Raw genomic sequence first — 26040 nt, 5'->3', positions numbered from 1 at the left:
ACAATCGATATTGCTGTGTGGGGGGTGGGGTGAATCTGCACTCAATCCTGATCTACGATCTCTTCTCAATCCTGTTAGGGACAGAGTCTGCTGAATTTTAGGGAAACTGTGTTCTACAAACTACAATCGATATTGCTGTGTGGGGGGTGGGGTGAATCTGCACTCAATCCTGATCTACGATCTCTTCTCAATCCTGTTAGGGACAGAGTCTGCTGAATTTTAGGGAAACTGTGTTCTACAAACTACAATCGATATTGCTGTGTGGGGGGTGGGGTGAATCTGCACTCAATCCTGATCTACGATCTCTTCTCAATCCTGTTAGGGACAGAGTCTGCTGAATTTTAGGGAAACTGTGTTCTACAAACTACAATCGATATTGCTGTGTGGTGTGGGATTGGAGATAGGCAGGTGTCAGTGATCCACATCCATTTTTCTGTGTGTGAGCTGCAGTGAACACAATCTTTTTGGGCTGCAGTGAACACAATCTTTTTGGGCTGCAGTGAACACAATCTTTTTGGGCTGCAGTGAACACAATCTTTTTGGGCTGCAGTGAACACAATCTTTTTGGGCTGCAGTGAACACAATCTTTTTGGGGTGCAGTGAACAAAATCTTTTTGGGGTGCAGTGAACACAATCCTTTTTGGTGTGCAGTGAACACAATCTTTGTGGGGTGCAGTGAACAAAATCCTTTGTGGGGTGCAGTGAACACAATCTTTTTGGGGTGCAGTGAACAAAATCCTTTTTGGGGTGCAGTGAACAACATCCTTTTTGGGGTGCAGTGAACACAATCTTTTTGGGGTGCAGTGAACAAAATCCTTTGTGGGGTGCAGTGAACACAATCTTTTTGGGGTGCAGTGAACACAATCTTTTTGGGGTGGAGTGAACAACATCCTTTTTGGGGTGCAGTGAACAAAATCCTTTTTGGGGTGCAGTGAACAAAATCATTTTTGGGGTGCAGTGAACACAATCTTTTTGGGGTGCAGTGAACACAATCTTTGTGGGGTGCAGTGAACACAATCTTTTTGGGGTGGAGTGAACAACATCCTTTTTGGGGTGCAGTGAACAACATCCTTTTTGGGGTGCAGTGAACACAATCTTTTTGGGGTGCAGTGAACACAATCTTTGTGGGGTACAGTGAACAGAATCTTTGTGGGGTGCAGTGAACACAATCTTTGGGGGGTACAGTGAACACAATCTTTGTGAGGTGCAGTGAACACAATCTTTGTGGGGTGCAGTGAACACAATCATTGTGGGGTGCAGTGAACTCAATCTTTGTGGGGTACAGTGAACACAATCTCATACTGAAGGTTTGAGGGTGCTGCCTGTTCCATACTCCCCCTACTCCTCATCTAGCCTTTTAGGGGTACAAACAATAGTAATTGGGGCCTAGTGTGGTTGTGTACGTGTGATATACATACACTTTTTTGGGATCATATTTTCTATTCCGCTATTTAATCAAAAACCTTTGGGGATCAGTTAAATTGGGGGATAGTCTGTGTTGGTACGTGTGAGAGAGATCCACCTTTCCAAGTTGTTGGGGTTCATCTCATACTTCTGAAGGTTTGAGGGTGCTGCCTGTTCCATACTCCCCCCTACTCCTAGCCTTTTAGGGGTACAAACAATAGTAATTGGGGCCTAGTGTGGTTGTGTACGTGTGATATACATACACTTTTTTGGGATCATATTTTCTATTCCGCTATTTAATCAAAAACCTCTGGGGATCAGTTAAATTGGGGGATAGTCTGTGTTGGTACGTGTGAGAGAGATCCACCTTTCCAAGTTGTTGGGGTTCATCTCATACTTCTGAAGGTTTGAGGGTGCTGCCTGTTCCATACTCCCCCTACTCCTAGCCTTTTAGGGGTACAAACAATAGTAATTGGGGCCTAGTGTGGTTGTGTACGTGTGATATACATACACTTTTTTGGGATCATATTTTCTATTCCGCTATTTAATCAAAAACCTCTGGGGATCAGTTAAATTGGGGGATAGTCTGTGTTGGTACGTGTGAGAGAGATCCACCTTTCCAAGTTGTTGGGGTTCATCTCATACTTCTGAAGGTTTGAGGGTGCTGCCTGTTCCATACTCCCCCTACTCCTAGCCTTTTAGGGGTACAAACAATAGTAATTGGGGCCTAGTGTGGTTGTGTACGTGTGATATACATACACTTTTTTGGGATCATATTTTCTATTCCGCTATTTAATCAAAAACCTCTGGGGATCAGTTAAATTGGGGGATAGTCTGTGTTGGTACGTGTGAGAGAGATCCACCTTTCCAAGTTGTTGGGGTTCATCTCATACTTCTGAAGGTTTGAGGGTGCTGCCTGTTCCATACTCCCCCTACTCCTAGCCTTTTAGGGGTACAAACAATAGTAATTGGGGCCTAGTGTGGTTGTGTACGTGTGATATACATACACTTTTTTGGGATCATATTTTCTATTCCGCTATTTAATCAAAAACCTCTGGGGATCAGTTAAATTGGGGGATAGTCTGTGTTGGTACGTGTGAGAGAGATCCACCTTTCCAAGTTGTTGGGGTTCATCTCATACTTCTGAAGGTTTGAGGGTGCTGCCTGTTCCATACTCCCCCTACTCCTAGCCTTTTAGGGGTACAAACAATAGTAATTGGGGCCTAGTGTGGTTGTGTACGTGTGATATACATACACTTTTTTGGGATCATATTTTCTATTCCGCTATTTAATCAAAAACCTCTGGGGATCAGTTAAATTGGGGGATAGTCTGTGTTGGTACGTGTGAGAGAGATCCACCTTTCCAAGTTGTTGGGGTTCATCTCATACTTCTGAAGGTTTGAGGGTGCTGCCTGTTCCATACTCCCCCTACTCCTAGCCTTTTAGGGGTACAAACAATAGTAATTGGGGCCTAGTGTGGTTGTGTACGTGTGATATACATACACTTTTTTGGGATCATATTTTCTATTCCGCTATTTAATCAAAAACCTTTGGGGATCAGTTAAATTGGGGGATAGTCTGTGTTGGTACGTGTGAGAGAGATCCACCTTTCCAAGTTGTTGGGGTTCATCTCATACTTCTGAAGGTTTGAGGGTGCTGCCTGTTCCATACTCCCCCTACTCCTAGCCTTTTAGGGGTACAAACAATAGTAATTGGGGCCTAGTGTGGTTGTGTACGTGTGATATACATACACTTTTTTGGGATCATATTTTCTATTCCGCTATTTAATCAAAAACCTCTGGGGATCAGTTAAATTGGGGGATAGTCTGTGTTGGTACGTGTGAGAGAGATCCACCTTTCCAAGTTGTTGGGGTTCATCTCATACTTCTGAAGGTTTGAGGGTGCTGCCTGTTCCATACTCCCCCTACTCCTAGCCTTTTAGGGGTACAAACAATAGTAATTGGGGCCTAGTGTGGTTGTGTACGTGTGATATACATACACTTTTTTGGGATCATATTTTCTATTCCGCTATTTAATCAAAAACCTCTGGGGATCAGTTAAATTGGGGGATAGTCTGTGTTGGTACGTGTGAGAGAGATCCACCTTTCCAAGTTGTTGGGGTTCATCTCATACTTCTGAAGGTTTGAGGGTGCTGCCTGTTCCATACTCCCCCCTACTCCTAGCCTTTTAGGGGTACAAACAATAGTAATTGGGGCCTAGTGTGGTTGTGTACGTGTGATATACATACACTTTTTTGGGATCATATTTTCTATTCCGCTATTTAATCAAAAACCTTTGGGGATCAGTTAAATTGGGGGATAGTCTGTGTTGGTACGTGTGAGAGAGATCCACCTTTCCAAGTTGTTGGGGTTCATCTCATACTTCTGAAGGTTTGAGGGTGCTGCCTGTTCCATACTCCCCCTACTCCTAGCCTTTTAGGGGTACAAACAATAGTAATTGGGGCCTAGTGTGGTTGTGTACGTGTGATATACATACACTTTTTTGGGATCATATTTTCTATTCCGCTATTTAATCAAAAACCTCTGGGGATCAGTTAAATTGGGGGATAGTCTGTGTTGGTACGTGTGAGAGAGATCCACCTTTCCAAGTTGTTGGGGTTCATCTCATACTTCTGAAGGTTTGAGGGTGCTGCCTGTTCCATACTCCCCCCTACTCCTAGCCTTTTAGGGGTACAAACAATAGTAATTGGGGCCTAGTGTGGTTGTGTACGTGTGATATACATACACTTTTTTGGGATCATATTTTCTATTCCGCTATTTAATCAAAAACCTCTGGGGATCAGTTAAATTGGGGGATAGTCTGTGTTGGTACGTGTGAGAGAGATCCACCTTTCCAAGTTGTTGGGGTTCATCTCATACTTCTGAAGGTTTGAGGGTGCTGCCTGTTCCATACTCCCCCCTACTCCTAGCCTTTTAGGGGTACAAACAATAGTAATTGGGGCCTAGTGTGGTTGTGTACGTGTGATATACATACACTTTTTTGGGATCATATTTTCTATTCCGCTATTTAATCAAAAACCTCTGGGGATCAGTTAAATTGGGGGATAGTCTGTGTTGGTACGTGTGAGAGAGATCCACCTTTCCAAGTTGTTGGGGTTCATCTCATACTTCTGAAGGTTTGAGGGTGCTGCCTGTTCCATACTCCCCCTACTCCTAGCCTTTTAGGGGTACAAACAATAGTAATTGGGGCCTAGTGTGGTTGTGTACGTGTGATATACATACACTTTTTTGGGATCATATTTTCTATTCCGCTATTTAATCAAAAACCTCTGGGGATCAGTTAAATTGGGGGATAGTCTGTGTTGGTACGTGTGAGAGAGATCCACCTTTCCAAGTTGTTGGGGTTCATCTCATACTTCTGAAGGTTTGAGGGTGCTGCCTGTTCCATACTCCCCCTACTCCTAGCCTTTTAGGGGTACAAACAATAGTAATTGGGGCCTAGTGTGGTTGTGTACGTGTGATATACATACACTTTTTTGGGATCATATTTTCTATTCCGCTATTTAATCAAAAACCTCTGGGGATCAGTTAAATTGGGGGATAGTCTGTGTTGGTACGTGTGAGAGAGATCCACCTTTCCAAGTTGTTGGGGTTCATCTCATACTTCTGAAGGTTTGAGGGTGCTGCCTGTTCCATACTCCCCCTACTCCTAGCCTTTTAGGGGTACAAACAATAGTAATTGGGGCCTAGTGTGGTTGTGTACGTGTGATATACATACACTTTTTTGGGATCATATTTTCTATTCCGCTATTTAATCAAAAACCTCTGGGGATCAGTTAAATTGGGGGATAGTCTGTGTTGGTACGTGTGAGAGAGATCCACCTTTCCAAGTTGTTGGGGTTCATCTCATACTTCTGAAGGTTTGAGGGTGCTGCCTGTTCCATACTCCCCCTACTCCTAGCCTTTTAGGGGTACAAACAATAGTAATTGGGGCCTAGTGTGGTTGTGTACGTGTGATATACATACACTTTTTTGGGATCATATTTTCTATTCCGCTATTTAATCAAAAACCTCTGGGGATCAGTTAAATTGGGGGATAGTCTGTGTTGGTACGTGTGAGAGAGATCCACCTTTCCAAGTTGTTGGGGTTCATCTCATACTTCTGAAGGTTTGAGGGTGCTGCCTGTTCCATACTCCCCCTACTCCTAGCCTTTTAGGGGTACAAACAATAGTAATTGGGGCCTAGTGTGGTTGTGTACGTGTGATATACATACACTTTTTTGGGATCATATTTTCTATTCCGCTATTTAATCAAAAACCTCTGGGGATCAGTTAAATTGGGGGATAGTCTGTGTTGGTACGTGTGAGAGAGATCCACCTTTCCAAGTTGTTGGGGTTCATCTCATACTTCTGAAGGTTTGAGGGTGCTGCCTGTTCCATACTCCCCCCTACTCCTAGCCTTTTAGGGGTACAAACAATAGTAATTGGGGCCTAGTGTGGTTGTGTACGTGTGATATACATACACTTTTTTGGGATCATATTTTCTATTCCGCTATTTAATCAAAAACCTCTGGGGATCAGTTAAATTGGGGGATAGTCTGTGTTGGTACGTGTGAGAGAGATCCACCTTTCCAAGTTGTTGGGGTTCATCTCATACTTCTGAAGGTTTGAGGGTGCTGCCTGTTCCATACTCCCCCTACTCCTAGCCTTTTAGGGGTACAAACAATAGTAATTGGGGCCTAGTGTGGTTGTGTACGTGTGATATACATACACTTTTTTGGGATCATATTTTCTATTCCGCTATTTAATCAAAAACCTTTGGGGATCAGTTAAATTGGGGGATAGTCTGTGTTGGTACGTGTGAGAGAGATCCACCTTTCCAAGTTGTTGGGGTTCATCTCATACTTCTGAAGGTTTGAGGGTGCTGCCTGTTCCATACTCCCCCTACTCCTAGCCTTTTAGGGGTACAAACAATAGTAATTGGGGCCTAGTGTGGTTGTGTACGTGTGATATACATACACTTTTTTGGGATCATATTTTCTATTCCGCTATTTAATCAAAAACCTCTGGGGATCAGTTAAATTGGGGGATAGTCTGTGTTGGTACGTGTGAGAGAGATCCACCTTTCCAAGTTGTTGGGGTTCATCTCATACTTCTGAAGGTTTGAGGGTGCTGCCTGTTCCATACTCCCCCCTACTCCTAGCCTTTTAGGGGTACAAACAATAGTAATTGGGGCCTAGTGTGGTTGTGTACGTGTGATATACATACACTTTTTTGGGATCATATTTTCTATTCCGCTATTTAATCAAAAACCTTTGGGGATCAGTTAAATTGGGGGATAGTCTGTGTTGGTACGTGTGAGAGAGATCCACCTTTCCAAGTTGTTGGGGTTCATCTCATACTTCTGAAGGTTTGAGGGTGCTGCCTGTTCCATACTCCCCCTACTCCTCATCTAGCCTTTTAGGGGTACAAACAATAGTAATTGGGGCCTAGTGTGGTTGTGTACGTGCGAGATACATACACTTTTTTTGATCATATTTCCTATTCCGCTATTCAATAAAAACCTTTGAGGATCAATTGAATTGCGGGATAGTCTGTGTCGGTACGTGTGAGAGAGATCCACCTTTCCAAGTTGTTGGGGTTCATCTCATACTTCTGAAGGTTTGAGGGTGCTTCCTGTTCCATACCCCCCCTACTCCTCATCTAGCCTTTTAGGGGTACAAACAATAGTAATTGGGGCCTAGTGTGGTTGTGTACGTGCGAGATACATACACTTTTTTTGATCATATTTCCTATTCCGCTATTCAATAAAAACCTTTGAGGATCAATTGAATTGCGGGATAGTCTGTGTCGGTACGTGTGAGAGAGATCCACCTTTCCAAGTTGTTGGGGTTCATCTCATACTTCTGAAGGTTTGAGGGTGCTGCCTGTTCCATACCCCCCCTACTCCTCATCTAGCCTTTTAGGGGTACAAACAATAGTAATTGGGGCCTAGTGTGGTTGTGTACGTGCGAGATACATACACTTTTTTTGATCATATTTCCTATTCCGCTATTCAATAAAAACCTTTGGGGATCAATTAAATTGCGGGATAGTCTGTGTCGGTACGTGTGAGATCCACCTTTCCAAGTTTTTGGGGTTCATCTCATACTTCTGAAGCTTTGAGGGTGCTGCCTGTTCCATACTCCTCCTCCTCCTCATCCATCCTTTTAGGTGTACAAACAATAGTAATTGGGGCCTAGTGTGCTTCTGTACGTGTGAGATACATACACATTTTTTGATCATATTTCCTATTCCGCTATTCAATAAAAACCTTTGGGGATCAATTAAATTGCGGAATAGTCTGTGTCGGTACGTGTGAGATCCACCTTTCCAAGTTTTTGGGGTTCATCTCATACTTCTGAAGCTTTGAGGGTGCTGCCTGTTCCATACTCCTCCTCCTCCTCATCCATCCTTTTAGGTGTACAAACAATAGTAATTGGGGCCTAGTGTGTTTCTGTACGTGCGAGATACATACACTTTTTTTGATCATATTTCCTATTCCGCTATTCAATAAAAACCTTTGGGGATCAATTAAATTGCGGGATAGTCTGTGTCGGTACGTGTGAGATCCACCTTTCCAAGTTTTTGGGGTTCATCTCATACTTCTGAAGCTTTGAGGGTGCTGCCTGTTCCATACTCCTCCTCCTCCTCATCCATCCTTTTAGGTGTACAAACAATAGTAATTGGGGCCTAGTGTGCTTCTGTACGTGTGAGATACATACACATTTTTTGATCATATTTCCTATTCCGCTATTCAATAAAAACCTTTGGGGATCAATTAAATTGCGGGATAGTCTGTGTCGGTACGTGTGAGATCCACCTTTCCAAGTTTTTGGGGTTCATCTCATACTTCTGAAGCTTTGAGGGTGCTGCCTGTTCCATACTCCTCCTCCTCCTCATCCATCCTTTTAGGTGTACAAACAATAGTAATTGGGGCCTAGTGTGCTTCTGTACGTGTGAGATACATACACATTTTTTGATCATATTTCCTATTCCGCTATTCAATAAAAACCTTTGGGGATCAATTAAATTGCGGAATAGTCTGTGTCGGTACGTGTGAGATCCACCTTTCCAAGTTTTTGGGGTTCATCTCATACTTCTGAAGCTTTGAGGGTGCTGCCTGTTCCATACTCCTCCTCCTCCTCATCCATCCTTTTAGGTGTACAAACAATAGTAATTGGGGCCTAGTGTGCTTCTGTACGTGTGAGATACATACACATTTTTTGATCATATTTCCTATTCCGCTATTCAATAAAAACCTTTGGGGATCAATTAAATTGCGGAATAGTCTGTGTCGGTACGTGTGAGATCCACCTTTCCAAGTTTTTGGGGTTCATCTCATACTTCTGAAGCTTTGAGGGTGCTGCCTGTTCCATACTCCTCCTCCTCCTCCTCATCCATCCTTTTAGGTGTACAAACAATAGTAATTGGGGCCTAGTGTGTTTCTGTACGTGTGAGATACATACACTTTTTTTGATCATATTTCCTATTCCGCTATTCAATAAAAACCTTTGGGGATCAATTGAATTGCGGGATAGTCTGTGTCGGTACGTGTGAGAGAGATCCACCTTTCCAAGTTGTTGGGGTTCATCTCATACTTCTGAAGGTTTGAGGGTGCTGCCTGTTCCATACCCCCCCTACTCCTCATCTAGCCTTTTAGGGGTACAAACAATAGTAATTGGGGCCTAGTGTGGTTGTGTACGTGCGAGATACATACACTTTTTTTGATCATATTTCCTATTCCGCTATTCAATAAAAACCTTTGAGGATCAATTGAATTGCGGGATAGTCTGTGTCGGTACGTGTGAGAGAGATCCACCTTTCCAAGTTGTTGGGGTTCATCTCATACTTCTGAAGGTTTGAGGGTGCTGCCTGTTCCATACTCCCCCTACTCCTCATCTAGCCTTTTAGGGGTACAAACAATAGTAATTGGGGCCTAGTGTGGTTGTGTACGTGTGATATACATACACTTTTTTTGGATCATATTTTCTATTCCGCTATTCAATAAAAACCTTTCTAGGGCAAGATCTTAAATTACAGAAATATGAGGAGACCGTCAAATAAGGGCCGTGGCCTGGGTCGTGGTGCTGCTGGTAGAGCTCCTGTTGCAAGGAGAGGACATGGTCGATCTGTGCCAGCTACACGCACAAGTGAAACACCTTCCTCAAGTGTGAGTAGGCGACAGAACCTGCATCAGTATTTGGTAGGGCATCAAACGCCCCTAGAAGTGATGAGGCCAGAACAAGTTGAGGCGATAGTAGATTGGTTTGCTGCTGACAGTGCCTCCAGTTCCTTCACATTGTCTCCCACCCAGTCTACTGCAGAAAGGTCAGAGTTGGCACCTGCAGCCAATGTCCAACCGTCTTTCACCTCACCCCCTTGCAAATCAGGCCAGCAGTCTGAGCCCCAAGCCATACAGCAGTCTCTTATTCTTTTTGAGGACTCTGTCAGCAGGGTTTCCCAGGGCCATCCACCTAGCCCTGCCCCAGAAGTGGAAGAGATTGAGTGCAGCGATGCCCAACCACTTATTCCTCAAGATGAGTACATGCAAGGATCATCGCAGCACGTCTCCGATGATGACGAAACGCAGGTGCCAACTGCTGCGGCGTTCAGCATTGTGGAGACCGACAAGGAGGGCAGGGGTGAAGACTGGGTGGAAGATGATGTGGAGGACGATGAGGTCCTCGACCCCACATGGAATGAACGTCATGCAGGTGAACTGAGTAGTTTGGAGGAAGAGGCGGTGGTCGCACAGAGCCACCAGCACAGCAGAAGAGGGAGCAGGGTGCAGAAGCGGAGCGGCCGTGCCCTAGACACTACGCCCGCTACTGCCCAACGCAGCAAGGGAACGAGCGCACCAAAGTCAGCTCAAAGGAGTTCTCTAGCGTGGAAGTTCTTTAGAAAATGTGCTGATGACAGGACACGAGTGGTTTGCACCCTGTGCAATCAGAGCTTGAAGCGAGGCATGAACCTTCTCAACCTGAGCACAACCTGCATGATCAGGCATCTAAGTGCAAAGCACGAGCTGCAGTGGAGTACACACCTTCAAAACCAAGAAACGTCTCTGGCTCATCCTGCTTCCTCTTCTGCTGCAGTCTCGGCCGCTCCAGCCACATCTGTAGTGATACCGGCACCTGCCACCCCGCAAACAGACGATCTGTCAGCAACACCACCACCTGGGTCACCAACAACCATCTCCACAATGTCCCGTGGAAGCGTTCAGCTTTCCATCTCCCAAACACTTGAGAGGAAGAGGAAGTACCCCCCTACCCACCCGCGATCCCTGGCCCTGAATGCCAGCATTTCAAAATTATTGGCCTTTGAAATGCTGTCATTCCGTCTGGTGGAGACGCACAGTTTTAAAAACCTTATGTCGGTGGCTGTCCCACAGTACGTCGTGCCCAGCCGCCACTACTTTTCCAGGCAAGCCATCCCTTCCCTGCACAACCAAATGGGGGAAAAAATCAGGTGTGCACTGCGCAACGCCATCTGTGCCAAGGTCCACCTAACTACGGATACGTGGACCAGTAAGCACGGTCAGGGGCGTTATATCTCCCTAACGGCACACTGGGTAAATGCAGTGGCGTATGGGCCTGAGGCGGATAGCAATTTGGCGCATGTCCTTCCACCACCGAGGATTGCAGGGCGCTTCAGTTTGCCTCCTGTTCCTAACTCCTCCTACTCCGCTTCCTCATCCTCTACCGCCTCCTCATCCGGACAGCGTAACACCTTCACCACCAACTTCAGCACGGCCAGGGGTAAACGACAGCAGGCAGTTTTACAACTTGCCTGTTTGGGGGACAAACCACACACCGCGCAGGAGTTGTGGAGGAGCATGGAACAGCAGACAAATGAGTGGTTGCTGCCAGCGAGCCTCAAGCCCGGCCTGGTGGTGTGCGATAACGGGCGAAATCTCATAGCAGCTCTGGGCCTAGCCGGTTTGACGCACATCCCTTGCCTGGCGCATGTGCTGAATTTGGTGGTGCAGAGGTTCCTTAAAAACTACCCCGATATGTCAGAGCTGCTGCAGAAAGTGCGGGCCGTTTGTGCGCACTTTCGGCGTTCTCACCCTGCTGCTGCTCGCCTGGCAGCGCTGCAGCGTAACTTCGGCCTTCCCGCTCACCGCCTCATATGTGACGTGCCCACAAGGTGGAACTCCACCTTGCACATGCTGGAAAGACTGTGCGAGCAGCAGCAGGCCATAGTGGAGTTTCAGCTGCAGCACGCACGCGTGAGTCGCTCTGCGGAACAGCACCACTTCACCACCAATAACTGGGCCTCCATGCGAGACCTGTGTGCCTTGTTGCGCTGTTTTGAGTACTCCACCAACATGGCCAGTGGCAATGACGCCGTTCTCAGCTTAACTATCCCACTTCTATGCCTCCTTGAAAAAACAATTCGGGCGATGATGGAAGAGGATGTGGCACAGGATGAGGAGGAGGAGGAGGATGAAGAGGTAACATTTCCAAGGCTTTCAGGGCAGTCATTCGCAAGGGGCTCCGAGGGTGGGTTCCTGCACACGCAAACGCCAGGGACGCAATTGTCCAGCAGGGGCACAGTTCTGGAGGATGAGGAGGATGAGGAGGAGGAGGAGCTGGAGGAGGAGATGGAACCATGTTCACAGCAGGGTGGCACCCAGGCCAGCTCATGGCCATCACTGGTGCGTGGCTGGGGGGATACAGAGGACACGGACCATACACCTCCCACAGAGGACAGCCTTTCGTCGCCTCTGGGCAGCCTGGCACACATGAGCGATTACATGCTGCAGTGTCTCCACAACGACCGCCGAGTTGCCCACATTCTAACTTGTGCTGATTACTGGGTGGCCACGCTGCTGGATCCCCGTTACAAGGACAACGTACCGTCCTTAATTCACTCACTGGAGCGCGATCGCAAGATGCGCGAGTACAAGCGCACGCTGGTAGACGCCATGCTGCTGGCATTCCCATCTGACAGCGGGGCCACAGTGGAAGCACAAGGCAGAGGAGGAGGAGGAGGAGGTCGCCAACGCAACCAGGGCACCGCCAGCACCTCAGAAGGCAGGGTTAGCATGGCCGAAATGTGGAAAAGCTTTGTCAGCACGCCACAACAAACAGCAGCACCAGCAGCTCAGATGGAACGTCTTAGCAGGAGGCAGCATTTTACCAACATGGTGGAGCAGTATGTGTGCACACGCCTACATGTAGTGAATGACGGGTCTGCCCCCTTCAACTTCTGGGTCTCCAAATTGGGCACATGGCCTGAGCTTGCCCTTTACGCCTTGTAGGTGCTGGCGTGCCCTGCAGCCAGTGTATTATCTGAACGGGTATTTAGCACGGCTGGGGGCGTTATAACAGACAAGCGCAGCCGCCTGTCCAGAGACAATGTGGACAAGCTCACGTTCATTAAAATGAACCAGGCATGGATCCCACGGGACTTTTCCGTACCTTATGCAGAATAGCAATGGATACCGACCTTACCCACCCATTGTTCCATTTTTGCTCTTTCTCACTCTTTTGGGGTGTACCCTCATTTAAAATTTGTGAAAAGAAGCAGTGTTGGCTACCTCGTCCTCCTCCTAAGGGCCAGATTAATGTAGGGTCTATTGGAGCTGCAGCTCCAGGCCCCTACCTTTTATATAGGCCCCGGGTTGGCCATATTCACTGTTACCGCTCTTCTGTCACTTGTAAACACAGAAGTCTGGCTTCTATGCTCGCTTCCCCAGGCAGCACCCTCAGAACCTCCCCACACAGCGTGAAGGCCGGACAAGGAGGGACAGTTGGCGATGCATGGATGTGTTTATGGGCTTCAGAGACAGCATCCCATGTTGAATTAGGCATGCATGGCTGCACCCTTCCTCCTCTGGGTGCATGGCAAGGCACGGCCCTAAGGCCCTTCAAAATCCTCAGCACCAAGCCCATGATGCTGTTAATCCGGCCCTGGTCCTCCTCCACCGCCGCTTCCACCTACACCGCCCATAGGTGTGCGCAGCCTATTGCATTAAGGTGTGCACCCCAAAGTTGAAATACACATGCATGTGTTTGCCAGCAGGGAGAGTAATGTATCGGGGCCATGTACCTGTAGGCAAGGAGAAATAGAGCAGAGCAGGTCCCAGGGAGATCTTTCCCATCTCCTCACTGGCAATGCTATGTGCCCTAGGTGATTAGGGTGTGCCCAGGCACACCCAGCACACCCTGTGCGCACGCCTATGTCACCGCCACATCCACCACCACCTCAACCTCCCTCCTACTCCATATGGGCCTCGTCCTTCAGAGATGAAGAAGAACATTGTTTTATTTTTCTGTTTTTTTTTGTTGTTTTAAGTTATTTCCCTATCCACATTTGTTTGCAGAGCACTTGCCATGCTCTTAATTACGTTTTGCTGCCATTTGCAGCACTCTAGCCCTTTCCTTTGGTGTTTTAGAGCCATTTTAGTGCCTTAAAGTTCGGGTCCCCATTGACTTCAATGGGGTTCGGTGTCCGGGAAAAGTTCGGTAAAAGTCCGGGACACGGACCCGGACTTTTTTTTAAAGTTCGGCCGAACCCGTCGAACACGGACATCTAGGTGTCCGCTCAACCCTAGTAGTAACCCATATACTGTATAAAAGAAAAAAAACGCAGCGCTTAAAATGTATGAATATTCACAAACACTAGGACCTCCCAGAGTAAGTATCACAGTATAGAAAATATACATTCATAAATATGAAAGTCCATAAATCCTAGGGTACACCCAGGGTGCATAACAAAATAAACTGTAGGTGAGCTAAAAGTCCTCCACCGACACCTAAGTACATCGGGCCTCTTACCCCAAGATATCGACCACTAGAATATAGGTGGTCATAAAAGCATTCCAACACTTTTCTGGCTAGACATGTGCATGACGAAAAAATTAGTTTTGTTTAGTTTCATTTTGATTAGTTAATCTAGTTATTTAGTTTAGTTAAATTTCGTCGATTCATTCAATTCGTATTCAGGATTCGTATTCGGAATTTGTTTTAAGTCTTTTTCAAATTTTCTTTGAATGTACTGATTTTTTAGATTCAAAATGTTCGAATCTATAAATTTTGAATCGGTCAAATCAAAAACTTTAGATATTTTTTTTCGATTTGAATGTGGCAAAGTGAACAAACAAAAGAAAATCTTCATCAAATGATTACAATGACTCTAAATCCTCTTTGGCTTAACAAAAACAGCATTGTTTCGAAATGGTACTCTAAGGGTCAGATTAGACTAGTGCGACTTGTCAGGGCGACTTGTCAGCCTGACAAGTCGCACTCGGTCGCCCGCCATTGATTAGCACAGGACCCGTTCTAATAGGAGCGACACAAGTCGCTCCGACTTAGAAAAAGGGTCCTGTACTACTTTGGGGCGACCTGGAGGCGACTTGCACGCTGTGCACCGCGACTTCACAGGTCGCCTCACAAAGTCGGATCGCGCCAGTCTGAATGGGCTGTAATAACACACAGTTTTTGATTTCAGAAATATGTTTACAATTCAAATTCAACTAAAATTGGATGTAAAATTCGATTCGAATTTCCGAAAATCAGACTTCGTTTATACTGCAATTCAGGTACTCAGATATATCTGAATCTCCAAATAACGAAAAGTTAATCCAAATATCAATTCAGAACTAAATGAACCGCACATGTCTAGCTCTGGCTTGTCTTTGCTCCTCAAAGATAGCACCAGAATGGATCCTGTTGGCCCCTCTGACATAATCTCTCCACAAGTCACATATATCAGAATGAGAACAAACACCGCCTCATAGTGTAGTATGTCAAAACGTTGGGAGATTTTATTATAAATATATCCAGAATACTCACATTTAGAATGGTAAAAACAAGCGTGTCATAAAGCATAAAATCAAATGGTTTCCAACCAACAAGGTGGCCGTGGTCTGGACGTGTTGTAACATAACGTGTGATAGCCAGGCTCAACCCTACGCATTTCGTCCAATCAGAATGTCATCAGGGGCGTGAAATATGTATATACTGTATGAGTGTTAGGACAGAACTCTAAGCTGGCATATGATATAATAAGAAGAAAATATGGGTGCTTAAAGCTGAAATATAAATATATTGCTCTGTAGCCACACAGTTTAAAACTTGAATTTGTGTGCGCTAAATGATATTACCATGGATAAAAGTAGACACCATATCTGTGCGTTCATAGCCTGTGCAGAAAGCAGAGCTGTGGGAGGGGCCCAGCAGCTTCACTCACTACAGACTGCCTCCTGAAAACTGCACTAGGGGGGGGGGGGGGGGAGACAAGACCAGTCACCCTGCACAAGAAGAGAGAGCAGCAGTGAACGGTCTTTAATACAGAAAGTTCCCACACTAAGGAACAGTTTCACACTAAATTACTGCACAGATCTGAAATACACAAAGCACACACAGATTCAAGTAAGAATGCATGACTCTTGTATTTAGACAATATTTGCTTATCCTCGAGGTCAGCTTTAAAGAGGTTGTAAACTCGTTTGATTTTTTTTTTTTTTTTTTTTACACCCTGCAAAAGAAAGACATAATGAGCTAGTATGCATCGCATATTAGCTCATTATGCAATACTTACCTCAGAACGAGCCCCCGCCGTGCCGCTCACTCACCTCTATGACGGGCGACATGTCTAGTCGCCCGTCTTCCGGGATCGCGGCATCCGGCCATCTGATTGGCCGGAGCCGCGGTGACGTCACTCCCGCGCACGCGCGCGGGAGCCGACAGTCACGGCACGGGGCTCTGAAGGAACGGCATGATCGGCCGTTCCTTCAGAGCGCATGCGCCAGTGACGTCACTGGCGACATGTAAGGTAAATATCTCATAAACGGTACATGTTTAGGAGATATTTACAGTACCTATAGGTAAGCCTTATCATAGGCTTGCCTATAGGTACAAGTTGTAGAGGAGGGTTTACTTCCTCTTTAACTGCTTGTCTGAACAGTGGCTGGTAGACTGGGAATTTAACCTCCCCCCATCCGCGCTACAGCCTATATACGGCTGCAGCGCGGACTCACATTTTCGGGAGGCCGTCTTTATACGGCCTCCCAGTAACCCGCTCCCGCGAACGCGCAGCAGGGAAAATCTGTGATTGTGGTGAATGGCCAATCACAGCGGCCATTCACCACGTGATCGGGCCGTCCAATGAGAGATGATCTCATATGTAAACATATGAGATCATCTCTCATCGCCGGCGCTCCTTCCTCACACAGAGCCTGCAGTGTGAGGAAGGAGGGGGAGCCTCACAGCGCCGGGGACACACAGGAATGTAATCAGGGCACTGATCACCAGTGCTCTGATTACTAAAGGTAAAAACATACACAAATTGCCCCCCCATCAGTGCCCACAGTGCCCGCCATCAGTGCCCCCCATCAATGCCCACAATCAGTGCCCATAGTGCTGCCAGTCAGTGCCCATCAGTGCCTGCTCATCTAGGCACTGATGAGCACTGACTGGCAGCACTATGGGCACTAAGTGTGGGCACTGATGGTGCTGCCCATCAGTGCCGCTCATCAGTGCCACCCGTCAGTGTCCATCAGTGCCATCCGCCAGTGCCCATCAGTGCCGCATATCAGTGCCCATCAGTGCCGCCCGTCAGTGCCGCCTCTCAGTGCCCAGCAGTGCCACCTCTCAGTGCCCAGCAGTGCCACCTCTCAGTGCCCAGCAGTGCTGCCTATCAGTGCTCATCAGTGCCGCCTATCAGTGCTCATCAGTGCCGCCTATCAGTGCCGCCTATCAGTGCTCATCAGTGCGGCATATTAGTACCTCCTCATCAGTGCCCATAAGTGCCACCTCATCAGTGCCCATAAGTGCCACCTCATCAGTGCCCATCAGTGCAGCCTATCAGTGCCCATCAGTGCCGTCTCATCAGCTCACATCAGTGAAGGAGAAAAATTTATTTTCAAAATTTACTCGCAGAAAATAAGAAAAACTTTTTTTTTTTTTTCAAAATTTTCTGTCTTTATTCTTTTTTTTTTTTTGTAAAAAATAAAAAACCCAGAGGTGATTACATACCACCAAAATAAAGCTCTATTTGTGTGAAAAAAATGATAAAAATTTCATATGGGTACAGTGTAGCATGACCGCGCAATTGTCATTCAAAGTGTGACAGCGCTGAAAGCTGAAAATTGTCCTGGATGGGAAGGGGGTTTAAGTGCACAGAAGGCAAATGGTTAAAGTGGTTGTAATGGGGAAAAAAAATTATAAAAACAAAACAAACATATCATACTTACCTGCTCTGTGCAAAGGTTTTGCACAGAGCAGCCCGGATTCCTACTTGCTTGCTATGGGGGCACATATGCATGCTCGCTCCTGAGCCGACTCTGTGGGTCCATAGGACACAGAGAGTACCGCTTAGCACCACTCACACCTCACTGACTGTGATTGACAGCAGTGGGAGGCAATGGTGTCAGCTATATTACAGGCTGCTTTGTTTATACAGGATCTGCTGTCAGATATATTACAGGCTTTGTTTATACAGGAGCTGCCATTAGCTGCATTACAGACTTTGTTTATACAGAAGCCACTGTCAGCTGCATTAGAGGCTTTGTTTATACAAGAGCCGCTGTTAGCTGCTGTAGTGCCGGTTCACATTTGTGCTATGCGGGAATGCTGTGAATATACAGCGTGTTCCTGCATCGCATCCGCACCCTGGAGATTCACACTGTCATATGCGATACGCTGGGGGTGTCAATTAAAAGTTACCGACACCCCCAGATAAGATCGCATATCGCAGTGCAATCTGTAAGTTCGCACAGAATCGGATTGCACTAGTGTGAACCACCATGTAAACCGATTCTGCTGCGGACCAAAAAAAGGGTCCTGTGCATCTTTTAGTGCGATTGCGGTGCAAATTCAGCCATACAAACTGCACCGCACAGACAAGGCATGTGATTTTTAGGAGCAGTGCGCTCCGAATTACATGCAATCTCTGTGATCGCACAAATGTGAATCGGCACTTACAGGATTTGTTTATGCAGAAGCTGCTGTCAGCTGCATTACAGAGTTTGTTTATACAAGAGCCATTGCCAATTGCATTACAGGCTTTGTTTATACAGCCATTGTCAGATGCATTTCAGGCTTTGTTTAAACAAGAGCTTCTGTTAGCTGCATTACATGCTTAGTTTATACAGGAGCTGCTGTCAACTGCATTACATGCTTTGTTTATACAGGATCCGCTTTCAACTGCAATACAGGCTTTGTTTATACAAGAGCCACTGTTAGCTGCATTACAGGCTAAAGCCCCGTACACACACGCAGATCGTCGTCATACAAACGTCGGCGGACGAAAGATCTGCCGATTGTATGCGTGTTAGTATGGTGCCTCCGACAGATGTCTGCACACAATCCGCGGACAAGAGTCTTTCTTGCAAACATGAAAATTTTTGTCTGCAGACACCAGAACGGACGATTGTTCGCCTGTCAGTACAGAAATCAGCCGACAGACCGCAGATTTGCAAGACTGGGCATGCTCAGAAAATAAAAAACACAGGGAAAGTTAACCATTACATGACATCACTTCTGCAGTCAGCTGAAGTCTGCGGACAAAATTCTTGTGCTGTCCTTGTGCTGTCTTTGCACTTTTCAACAGACACCGACATCCCGGGGAGAAAAGACGAACATTTGTATGACGACGATCTGCGTGTGTGTATGGGGCTTTAGTTTAGATAGAAGCTGCTGTCAACTGCATTGCAGGCTTTGTTTTTTACAGAAGCTGCTGTCAGCTGCACTACAGGCTTTGTTTATACAGGAGGCGCTGTCACCTGCATTACAGGCTTTTCTTTTACATAGGAGTCACTTTCACCTGCATTACAGGCTTTGTTTATACAGCCGCTGTCAGTTGCTATAATGTCAGACCTCATGTCTTAAAGCGGAGTTCCGGCCACAAAATCGACATAGTCGATTTTGGGCCATCCGCTTGCTTTACGTCACCTGAAAAAGAAATGAGTGGTTACGATTTTTTTTTTTTATTTTTACTTACCTTGTAATTGCAGAAAAATATACTCACCTTTCTTCCACTTCCTCCCTCGGCGGCCGCGGTCTGCGCCGTCACTTCCGCTTTGCAATGATTCCTGGGAGCTGAACGTCATCGCTCCCAGGAATCAATGTGCCTGCACTGGCCCTGACGTCAGTTCCGGTGCAGGCGCGTCATACCTTGCTAAACAGCTTCTGGGCATGCCCAGAAGCTGTGCAGGGATGACGCTGCAGCCCCGGAAGTGACGGCGGGGCTGGCGCAGTGCATCGTGGGACCGAAGAGGACAGAAGAGGATCGCGCTGGCTTCAAGCTGCCCACACCTGAGATGGCAGCGCTGGAGAAGAAATTTTCAAGGTAAGTATTACTTCTAAAAGGTAAGTGTGAACCGGGACAGATCAGAGGCTATCCATTGTGGAATGTACTAGCCCTGACTGTCCTGGGGGTATTTTCATTGAAATTTTTTTTTTTTTTTTTTTTTTTGTGGCCGGAACTCCGCTTTAATGAAATAAAAAAAAAAAAAACAACAAGGTTACTGAGACCACCTTTGGAAAGTCTGCAGAGATAAAGAGACTTGGGAACTGAAGCACACAGCTCTCACTAATAGACTTCCCAAATTCTCAGAACATCCGAAGTCATTTAACAAATTCTAAAATATCAGTTCTGGGTGGAATGACCTCAATATTTACTTCCTTCTTCTTTTTGCTCCTATGATGTGCACAGTTTTGGTTTGGTTTTGGATATGAGCGGTATGTTAGGATGTGCGGTGCAGCCTGGGATACAATGTACAGTAGGAGGAAGATTGCACACTGTACTAGGAGTGCACACTTGTGTTTTGTACTCGGTGTGCGTGTTCTCTCTGTCAGGTGACTAACCCAACTTGGCACGTGTGATGATCTATACAGGAAGAAAAACAATTCCTCCAGATTCACCGACTTATCTGAGACATTCTGGGACACACCATGGAGGAAAAAAAACGCAAGACACACCCACAGCAAGACAAGGGTGCGATTCTGAGATCATTCCGCCCAACCTCCCGTGCTTAATAAAATTCAGACATTTATCTCTGGATTATAGAGAATGCTGGGGGCTGTCTGATGTAGAAATCATGCTGCTAATCTCAGGTAGAAAACTCATCTACTTCTGGTGATGTTAAAAAACAACAGAACACAGAAGCTTCCACACTGACCACATGTTCATACAATTTCTATTGATGTATACTTTACTTATTTATTTATTTTAAAATCACATTAGACATTTAGGCCCCGTTCACATTGCTGCGATCCGACTTGGGGGGGCGTCCTCCGAGGTCGCGGTGCGAGCAGCGCGCCGCGACCTCGGAGCGGCCGCCACGGACTTCATAACATTGAAGTCTATGGCGGTCGCTTCCGGGTCGCCCCAAAGAAGCTCCGGACCCTTTTTCTAAGTCGGAGCGACTTGTTTTTTTTTTTTTTTTTTAAAGCCCGTAGCGTGTGAAACACACTCAAAAGACTTCACCCGGTGCATAAAAAAGTGCACACACACAAACGTGAGGAACACAAAAAGTGCACAGGGTGTGCGAATACAAATGGTCTTCCCTCCGAAGAGGTAGGACCCGAACCTCGATCCCCCGGGGCGCAAGACTCCTGACAGGGATTTAAGGTACTCATGGTCTGTCTGGCCGAAACCAGACCGACCCCGTTCTTCAGGGGGACTGCCGAAACAGCCCCCACCGAGTACTAAGTAGGGCTCCCCCAAAGGGAGACCCCATGAGAGAGGGCGGACTAAGCCAAAAGGCCATATCCACCCCCTCCCAAGACTCAAGGCAGGGCCCGAGGACCCACACCCTACAAGTCGTGCAAGTGAAAAAAAAGGTGATAGAAAGTGACAAACTACAAAGAAAAAGCACACACAAACAAAAAGGTGGGGGAGGGGAAGTGGAGAGGTGAATTAGTGCCCTTGTGAAAATACAAGGGCAGGCCTTCCGGCCGGAATAAAAATTCCTCTGGTCGAAGCCAAAAGGCCTTGCCCAAGAGGCAGGTACTTAAAAAAGTGTGCGTAGGTGCAGTGACCATGGTGCCGAAAAACTCAAGGCGAGCTGCCCCTCACCAGTGAGAATTAAGGCACCCCTGGGCTGCCACCCCAGGGGCACATACACTACGGGCTTTTTCTACCCCGGCCCTAAGGCCAGACCAAGTGTAGCCCTAACCTACCAGGAGGCATCAGAACTTTAGACAGCTTAGGGTGAGCCTGCCTTCAACTGGGGACAAGCCTTTTGCAAGGCCAGATTCAACCCAGGAGGAAAGGCCCTCCCAACGCCATCCGCCATTCCTTACCAATTACATCCAGGAGCAGTACTAACTGGCCACAGATCCAGTTTTCTCGCTCCCTTCAAACTGGTAGGGGCGGACCCATTCAAATCAGGAAGGCATTGGAACCATCCGGCTTTCTCTGGTTTGGCCTACTCCGGTCCTCCAGTTACGCCCAGAGCGCCCCGGTTAAATTCGGCCACCACCGATACTAACCTTCAGGTTCCATTCCAACACTGATAAGAACAGATACTACACTTGATCTTAGCCAAAAGGCCGAGAAGCAACTTGTGTCGCTCCTATTAGAACGGGTCCGAAGCTTCCCTATGGAAGGCGACCTGTGAGGCGACCAGGTCGCCTCACAGGTCGCCTTAGTGTGAACGGGGACTTAGTGTTTAAGGCTGAGTTCACACTGGCATTAAAAGCAGGTGTCCCTCAAACGCCTATGCACAAGATACAATAGACAGATTATTGTGCTGATCACACTATCAAAACATGAAGCGTTAGCTTTGCTTCTCTACAAAATAAAAGCCTCATGGCGAGTCAGGAAGCGTTTGAAGCCTTTCAACACCTCCCATTCAAGTCCATGGTAATGCGTAGTAAATGTGCTGGCATGCGTTTGTGGCACGGTTTTGGTGCGGTTGCATAGCTGAAAAGTCCCTCTGTCCCTCTTCCCTCCTAATCTGTCCCTCATTTTGGTCTGATCTATATAGCTGTATATAAAATGCACTATTTATCTTTCAAAAATTGTTTCCCAGTGCTAAACCTTTCCTTCAATTTCCAAAAAAAACAATAAAAGGAATAGAAGTGTTAAAAAATCCCTTGTGGGTTTATCTAATCTTTTTTTTGTTAATTCTCCTTTAGGGGCTGTGGCAGGGGGTGTGTCCTATGCCTACATATATGTGTTAGTAGCTGTCCCTCGTTCCCATCCCAAAAAGTTGGGAGGTATGCGGTTGCAGCGGGTAAAATTTGTTTATTTCTGTCACTTCCATTGTGGAGCCGTTTTAACACTCATGAAACGTGGAGCATTTTTTAACCCATACTAAAGCTCATTGACACCTGTCTGATGCCCAAACTGCGCCATACAAACGCTATAGGAGTGTTGGACATTTAGTCAAGTGTGAACATTGGCAGTTTTAACGCTCATCAAACGTACTGAAACATTGATTGCTAATTCTCTAAGGTCCGTTCTGCATGAGTATTAGTTAATTTATAAGTTTATACTGGGCATATTGGTGGGCCTATGATGTAATTTTGACACCAGGGGGCGGGGCTTGGTCACAATTGTTTGCACTGATTGGTGGATTGTCTGTTAAATACTTGTTAGTTTGCACTGCACATTGTCACTTGCCTGATGAGCCTCTGTGGCTCTGAAACATTGCTATATATTTATCATCATGTGACCACAGAATAAAGCTTTGGACCCCTTCGAGGAATCCTTGGTGCGCTGATGGCATTTCGTCAGTTTGAGTATCCCCGGTTTCCAACCTATGGTCATTACAGCATCCAGCATCACTGAACAGCCGGTTATCTTGAATGTCTGAGTGGGGAATATTATGTTTGAATCCACGCATAGGACGTTTATGGAGCATTTTTTAATGCTTGTAAAATGCTCCATACTAAAGCTGATTGACGCCTGTCTGACGCCCATACTGACACCATACACACGCTATAGGAGCATTTGTTGAGCGTTGGAAATTTAGTGAAGTGTGAACAAGCCCTAATACTTTACCCATTTTAAAGCTGACCTCCAGCCTTCCCTTCAGTCTTGCACCTCTCCTGTACTGAAATTGCTTACTCTAAATTCACTGCACACTGTGAGCTAATCATAGTGTGGAATAAAGCAAGCAAGTCAGATACAGCTTGCCTCATTTGCTGGTTGATAAACTTCCAGCATTATTTAGCTCTTTCCTCCCTTGCCTGACTGCCCCTGCCCCACCCCTTTTTTTGATTTTAGCATCACATGTGGGCATTACCTAGGGTGGTCTGCATGCAAATACAACCTGCATAGAAATGCTCACTCCTCCAGACTGACATCCACCAATCAAAACATTTTGATATTTGCATAACTCCTCCCTATAGCCAGCCTACAGCTTGCATCAGAGCTGAGGGGTCCTGAGAAGAGTACTGAGGCAGGATGTTGTGATGTTTTCAGGAAGCAATGTACAGCATCCTGCAAGCCCCTCCCACCAGCCATGGTCAGCCTGCTTTGCCTAGAGAAGCACAGTGAAACAGAGATAACATCATTGGATCTAATTTAAAGCGTTACTAAACCCACAACGGTAAAATCAGCCTGTATATGCAGTAAAGCATGCTTGTTATACTCACTTTGGAACCTAAGGGGTTAATCCTCTGCATTGTGTAAAAAGGCTGTTTGATCCTGTCTTTTCTAATCCTTCCATTCATCTGCAGTCCCCAATCCATCTGCTGATAGAACAGAGCCCTGGGGACACTGCACATGCTCAGTTTGGTGTGTATTGCTCGAGAGTTTTTTTTTTGTTGGGAGAGTGTATGTGATCAGCACAGGGCCAATCAGCACTGTCTAGACAGAGGGGGTCAGGGGTCCTGCAGTCTCATTGGACAATTAGGAGAGAATGAAAACGCCTCCTACAAGCTTTAACCAGACACTGGTAGAAGTCACAAGACTGCTATATACTGTTGATGAGAAAAGGTATTTAGCAGTTTATATTTACTAAAATAATTGCTTTTCTGTGTACTGTGGGAGAGCAGATATAGTGAATGCAGGCTTCTGGGTTTGTAACACTTTAAGGCAGGGATCCTCAAACTGCAGCCCTCCAGCTGTTGCAGAACTACATGTCCCATGAGGCATTGTGAAACTCTGACATTCACAGGCATGACTACGCATGATGGGAATTGTAGTTCCTGAACAACTGGAGGGCCATAGTTTGAAGACCCCTGCTTTAAGGTTTGTATTAAAAATAGAAAAGTTGAAATAAAACATTTCATTAGCATGTTGATGAGGGGGGAGAAGGAGGAACCAGGGAAGACAAAATATAAGCAGACTGAACTTTAAATACTCAATGATACTCACTTGCCAGGGTAGTCATAGATTGCCGGAATGATGTCAGATTTATCACCCTCATCCGGAAGCAAATGAAGCCGAGGCCAAGTAGTAAAATGGAGATTCGGACTAAAAACTTCATTGTACGCGTGCAGATGAAAAACTACAACATCAAGCCGGCTTCCTCTCCTGTGCCTGATGAGGGTAAAGTTCTGTTTGTTTCTCCGCAGTGTGACCAGCTCACCTCTGTACTCTCCACCGAGGCCAAGCACTCCCATGTGATAAAAGGGAACAATCCTACACTTCACCTAGCTGGATGTATATTCAATTTCACTAAATAATGGAATCCTGGAGCAATTCCTGAAAAAAGACAACCAACCCAAAACCCAATCCACTAAAACCAAATTTTAATTCCAATTCTAGAAATACATTGAAAATACAGAACTTCATCGGTGTCAAATAAAATTTTTTTAAACCCTACTGCTTAACTCCTGTTTACAAAAAGCTACACCAAATATTTATTTTTTGTGGCCAAAGTCCTTTTTTGGCACTTTTCCACTGCAAGTACCGGCTCGGCTCAATTCGGCCCTGCTTGTCCCGGTTTGCTTTTCCACTGCTGGTACCGCATGGTACGGTGTTGGTACGGTACGGTATGGTTGGCTTTTCCACTAAAGTAGTGGAAGGTAGGTGGGATAACAACGGGGTGGGTGGGATTCTCTGACCAATCAGTAGCTAGTAGTGACTGCATGCAAAGGATTGTGGGATATGGTACCGGGTATGGTACCTCTTGGAACCACAATCGAGGTGGTACTGTTTTTGAGAGCCGTACCGTGCGGTTCCATGCAGTGGAAAAGCGCCGCCGTCCCGTACCATACCGAACCATTCCTACACCGTACCATGCGGTACCAGCAGTGGAAAAGCACAAAAGCGAGCCGAACCGTTCGGTTCCATGCAGTGAAAAAGCGCCAATAGTTATTCCTTTATCACTCCAATCATCCTTCCATAGCCCCTTTATGACCACCCTCCGCAGATATACTGCGGCAGACAGCCGCTCCTGGGCTAAGTGACGTAGGTATACGTCGCTCACTCTCAGGAGTTTAGGGGGCGAGGGCACGCCGCCGCCGGCGCGCTCCTGCCCCCGCTCGTCGGTGGGGAAGCCGATGCACGTGTCAAGCGGCTCCGATTGCTCCGGTTGTAAACACAGCCGACCGTTCTTCTCCCTGCAATGATCATAGAGCCCATGTGATCCTTCTATATAGGATCACATGTCTATATGGTCATTTCAGAAGCCCACGCCCCCCACAATTAGAATCACTCCCCTTTGCTCACATTTAACCTTGATCACCCATAATGTTAACCCCTTCCCTGCCAGTGTCATCAT

The 26040-nt window shown here is 46.4% G+C and overlaps 1 protein-coding gene across 1 annotated transcript in view; it reads right to left on the bottom strand.

Moving 5' to 3' along the window:
- Positions 1-24843, bottom strand: part of LOC309548929 (carbohydrate sulfotransferase 11-like) — a 54403-nt gene extending 29560 nt beyond the window's left edge. The window contains exon 1 of the mRNA XM_082248857.1: positions 24690-24843. Within this exon, the coding sequence (XP_082104983.1) occupies positions 24690-24801 (112 nt within the window). The 5' untranslated portion in view covers positions 24802-24843. The remainder of the gene's footprint in view (positions 1-24689) is intronic.
- Positions 24844-26040: the final 1197 nt, after the last annotated feature.

The sequence above is a fragment of the Pelophylax lessonae genome (genome assembly GCF_965119305.1).
Source record: "Pelophylax lessonae genome assembly, chromosome: 3".
NCBI classification, from domain to species: Eukaryota; Metazoa; Chordata; class Amphibia; order Anura; family Ranidae; genus Pelophylax; species Pelophylax lessonae.
Note: the sequence above shows the minus strand (reverse complement) of the source record. Positions and strands in the feature narration are given on the sequence as shown.